This window comes from Trachinotus anak, unplaced genomic scaffold, assembly GCF_046630095.1.
Source record: "Trachinotus anak isolate AG129_WGS33_773 ecotype Australia unplaced genomic scaffold, CSIRO_AGI_Tana_v1 ptg000026l, whole genome shotgun sequence".
In the NCBI taxonomy this organism is placed as follows: Eukaryota; Metazoa; Chordata; class Actinopteri; order Carangiformes; family Carangidae; genus Trachinotus; species Trachinotus anak.
The window spans coordinates 8,941,507-8,946,946 of record NW_027273877.1 but is presented as its reverse complement, the minus strand read 5'-3'; the positions used below and the strand labels follow the sequence as shown (position 1 = coordinate 8,946,946).

Below are 5,440 nucleotides of genomic sequence, written 5' to 3'. Positions count from 1 at the left end.
GCAAAGACCAGTGGACACGTAATTTCATGTCAAAATGGACAAATGTCCGAGAGAAACAACTTTCTCTCCTGTTCTAAATCTTAGTAACTGTTTAGACACATTACAGCCGTGTTTGGCATGGATGTTGGTAGGAGCGCAGGCAGAGAGGACCCAGAGGCAGCTGCAGGCAGGCAGGTGGAGGCTTTAACAGGTGGAGACGATCTGACAACTGACGAGGAGAAAAGGCTGATGTGTGTGTGATTTAGAGTTGTTTAACCTCTGATAGTAAATAATGACATAAGAGACAGAGTCACAACTGTGTTTTAGTTTTAATATTAATGTAATTTTATTTGAAGTCCAGATGAAAAGACAAATTTAAATGTGTGGGGGCGATTTAGAGTTTCCAATTGAGCTGCATGTTTTTGGAATGTGGGAGGAAACCGGAGACCCCGGGGTAAACCCACGCCAGCACGGAGAGAAGATGCAAACTCTTCACAGAAAGGGCCGAGCAGAAGACGCCCGACCTTCTTCCTGTGAGGCCACAAAGAGCCGCCGTGCTGCCCTTGCTCTTAAGAAGGATGTGTTCTTTTGGCTACATCATTACAAAAGTCTTTTTAAGAATACTCAGACTTGTTTGACAAAGCGGAGCTTTACTTTGTCAAACAAGTCTGATTCAGTACTATTTAGTACTCATTTGATAAGTAGTACTTTATCAAACAAAAGACTTTTGTAATGATGTAGTAGTTCATCAATATAATTGTAATTTATCACATCCTTTTTAAGAGCTTGTATTAATCTTGAAAAATTATTAAATAATGTTTATTTTTGGTTCATTAAATTTTTTCAAGATTAATACAAATCAAAAAGAAAAAGGGGGGAAAGGTTAGACACAGGTTACCTCTGTGGTCTTTTACTCCTGTGATGCTTCGCTGGTGCAGCAGGCGAAGGGCTTCCTCAGGAACCTGGCCACGGTGCAGAACATCCTGACGATGGCAGGTCGCGTCTGTTTGTTCGAGGGTGGGAGGGGGCCTGATCCATCGTCCTGGTCGATGACCTCATGGCGAGACACTGATGCGTTACTCACCTCACAGGATGGAGAAACCTTTGTATCCCTTCTGCTGAAAAACTTCTTGACCTTCTTCCCAAAGCTGCTGGTTTTTTCTGTGGATTTGAGCAGCTTCATTTTTAAAGTCTTCATCACAGCGTCCTCAAAAGTACCGTCACCGGACGCCATGGCAGCCTGCAGCAGCTTTGCAGATCCAAACTCCAGACAAAGATTCTTGTAAACAGAGATGTGAATCTTGCCGACAGTCTGTGGGAGAGTGGAACATAATTTTCCTCTAGTCCTCTCCTTCAGACGAGTCAGCATCCTGTCAAAGTCCACGTCAAAGATTGATGTTTTGGTGGAGCTGGCGATGTGCTCCACCAACTTCCCAAGAAAAACAGCAAGAAAGGTCCTGTCTTGTCCTGGCATCTCCTCTTCAGAGCGGGCAGAAGGCTTTGCGCTCTGATTGGCTGGGACGTCTGCACTCTGTCTCTGTGATATAAAGGTGACTGCTTCATCAATGGCATCCTCATCACTGAAGTCCTGAACCTCCAACAACTCCACTGGACAGCAACCCTGTGGGAAACTACTGCCCAGACATCCTTTGTCATCAGTGGCATTATGATTGAGGTCCTGAACCTCCCTCACTTTGTCTGAACAGCAACCCCCCAAACAGCTACTATACAAAAATTCTTGATAATCAGTTGACTCAAACACATCTAAGCTGGATTCTGATGGCAAGCTGTCTGTTTGAACATGTGTATCCTTCGCACTGAATTCCTGAACCTCCGTCACTTCTTTTGGACAGCAACCCCCCGAGCAGTTACTGCCCTGACAGCCTGTGTCTTCAGGTGACTCAAGTGAGTCTGAGCTCTCGTCTGATGTAACACTGTCTGGTTGATAAGTACCCTCGTCCTCATTAAAGTCCTGACCCTCCATTTCTTCATCTGAAGAGCTACCCGAGCTGTTACTGCCCAGACTATCTTGGTCTTCAGGTGACCCGGGCACGTCTGTTGCACGTTTCAGTATATGCACGATAAGGTAAACCATATCCATTATGTGAGATTCACATGTCTGAGGTTGAGGTTTGGGCTCCTCTGGCTGCGAGTTAGATTCTACCCCTTCGATAAGAGTCAGCTGGTGGTTCACCCTCTCCTTCACCTCTGCTGCAAACAACTCTGTCAGTTTTTTAGTGATGGACCGCTCCTGTTGGACCTTTAGCACTGCAACGAAGCTGAGGTGAACAGAATCTCCGAGGGTGGCTTGGATATCTTCTTCTGTCACACAGTAATAATTCCTGCTCATTAGAAAGAGAAACATTAGTCAGCTGATGTGCTCTGGGCAGTGGTGTTCACATTTCCCTCTTGTATCACCCTCTTTTCAGAAATTGGGCTCTTTATTTTAACAAATCATATTAATCAACCCTGGTAGTTAATACTTACACAAGACTCTGATGGAATATATTCTAAAAGGCAGGATTGATCAGTAACTGATAATCCTGAGGTTACAAAAAACCACATGCAACATGGATTTTTTTAAAAGAAAGCGTGAGGAAGCTTTTGACTTACCTAATTAAAGCAGGACTGACGTTGTTTGGAGTATCTTTGGAAAAGTTGTCCTGCACCCGGGCAACAACCTGAGGTTCCACAACTTCCATGACTAAGACAGTGATTGCATCTAAAATATCTTTACACGCAGTAGACAGCAGTTTGATCATGTCTGCATCGATGTTTCCAGCTGCCAAAATCATCCACTGCCTGGAAGAAAAGAGTAGAAATGGTTGAGCAAAACAAACCCTCAATATATATTGCATATACATGTATATATTGTAAAATGGTCATTTCAGCTGCTGACTTTTCACTTGTGACTTACTCTTTTGTGATGTTACTTATAAATGACTGGAAAACCGTTTCGAAGACATCCGGTGTGAACATGGGAACATCTATGTCACTGCATCGCAGGTCTCCCAGCTGATCTTCTGGAATCTAGAAAGAAGAACAATCAGGTTTTAGCAACCAGGCATCTTTCACACACTGACAAAACAACTGTTATTGTTATTGGGATGGTAAGAAAATAAAAAAAAAAATCGATATGATATAACAGCTTAATAAAAGTTATGGTACTTCCTGCCAAATTAATTCTGCAGACAGCATTCAGACAAAATCAGACAGAAATCCGACTTGATGTATTTTAAAAGCTCATGGTTGAACAATTAACTGTCACATAATAGCTAATCCAACATTACTCTACATATGGAATAATTCATTTTCTTTTTTTTTTTTTTTAAATAACATCACAACTGACAGCATAAAATTTGATTAATGGTTGATAATTGATTATTAATTTGATTATTGGTCAAAAAGGTAAAATTGTGGGAGGTGAAACGTCCTCCCCTCAAGCTTACCAGCTCACAATTCACGTCCGAATTAACCGGTTGAAGCAACGCGGCACAATCCGGTATTTTCTCCACGACTGTAGTTTTCTCCATGGCTTCTGCATTTCCTTCCATCTCTCCTCAGTGAAGGTCTGTGTAGATCTGTCCGCTCTGTCTGTTCAGGTGAGAAAGAGACTGGAAAACAGAACTCGTCATTACGTCACAATCAAGACGTCACAGTCACACCTGGAACGTTAAACGGCCCGTGGAACACACACACACACACACACACACACACACACACACACACACACACACACGTTGGTCCTTCTACAGTTGTGAGGACACTCGTTGACTTAATGCATTCCCTATACCTTAACCTTATCTAACCTGAACCTAAACATGACATATTAATAATAATTATGATCCAGTAATATCATATGTTGTATATTATTCTGAAATAGGTCATTTGTCATAATGAGATTTTTATTTTAATGTCAAAACCTTTTAAGTAAAACTTTGTAAGCAGGGCTTTTACTGATATTTCCTCACTGTATTTTTTTGTCTTGTCTGGAGGAGCTGTTTGTAAGTTTTGCTATTGTTTCACATCAATCAATCAAACTTGTGACAACAAAAAGAACCACTGAGTTAAAGACTTTCCAACCTTGTGTTATTTTATCTGGTTAACATTATAGCAGTTATTTGGTCAGCATTTCACTGGTGCATGGCTTTTGAATGTTTATTTGCATTACATTGCATTAGATTCCTATGTTGAATACCCCGAAGGCAGAGGAAATGCCAAGATAGTGAATGCATAAATGCAATAAGTTGAGCTTATGTCAGCTTCATTTACGTAATTTGTTTATTACTTTATCATTATTATTTCCATTTGATATGTAATTGTAGCCTACTTATTTAGTCTTTATTTATTGTCGCTTCATGTACAGAAAAAGATTATCCATCAGTTTATCCATCCAGGTAACTTCAAGTTCAACAAATAAAACTGTTGCAACGGTTTCTGGATCCTGTTAAAAAGTGCGCTCATCATCATATCAGATGTTCAGTGAGCAAACCCCACCAACTTCCCTGTAGTTTTTACACTAATGTTAGCTACATGCTAACTAATTAACCTGTGGTTTGTGGTAACTGTCAATTGCAACCAACGTCGACAAGTGACACAAATACATCATAAGATTCTTGCTTTATTAGATGTGATTTTCAATGGTATTTCTCAGGTTTGCAAGAGAAAAGACTTAAATGTAGACATTAAACTACCCCACGGTGCAGAAAACGGTTAACATGTGCTGCAACTCCATGCTGCCACAGCATTACACTGTTTGCATGTTTACTTTGAATAAGAACTTCAGTATCTTACTTTACCCCTGACAACATACCAAGCCCCTTTATCAAAGATTGCCAGAGATCTATCAATGTTTTCCATAAATTCTTACCAGGGTTATTCTTTCTTGGCATTAATGGAGTCATACTCTATAAGTGCAACATTTTTTGTGTTTTGTAAATCTAAAATAGTCAATAGAAATGTCTGCAGTCAGTAAATGGTGCATATGCATATGCTTTTTCTTTCTTTTCTTTTCTTTTCTTTTCTTTTCTTTTCTCTGTTTTGTGTTTGTTTTTAAGAAATGGTCTTTTATTCAAGTAAGTCATCATGCAAAAACTGAGATTGCCCAAGTATTCATGACTTTTTATTCTGTAGTTTTTTCATGAGTTATTTCATCTAAGTTGTGCATTTTGTGAGGTTATCCGGGTTGGATCTGAGCCAACACTGTTTCTGGATAGTATAGAGACAAGGAAGAAAAGAGAAAAGGACCCTTAGAATTCATTTATTTTTTCAAAAATATCTGAAACCACCTTCTCCTCTGAAATAAAAGATTTCGTCACAGAAAAAAGTTACAAAGTGATAAAGAGCAGTCCTCTACTGCTCCGCTAGGTGGCAATACAACATCAAAACAAACCGGTGCAGCTTCGCACGCCAGGCCCACCAAGCCCTGAGCAACCCCGATGGTCCACATCGACAACGCAAA

The 5,440-nt window shown here is 40.4% G+C and overlaps 1 protein-coding gene across 1 annotated transcript; it reads right to left on the bottom strand.

Moving 5' to 3' along the window:
• Positions 1–312: 312 nt before the first annotated feature.
• On the bottom strand, positions 313–3,593 carry LOC139609376 (uncharacterized). The gene is made up of 4 exons (XM_071463832.1): positions 3,429–3,593; positions 2,897–3,009; positions 2,593–2,781; positions 313–2,321 (listed from the first exon to the last, which is right to left on the bottom strand). The coding sequence occupies exons 1-4, from the start codon at positions 3,531–3,533 to the stop codon at positions 890–892; spliced, it is 1,839 nt and encodes a 612-aa protein (XP_071319933.1). The 5' UTR covers positions 3,534–3,593; the 3' UTR covers positions 313–889.
• Between the last annotated feature and the right edge of the window lie 1,847 nt (positions 3,594–5,440).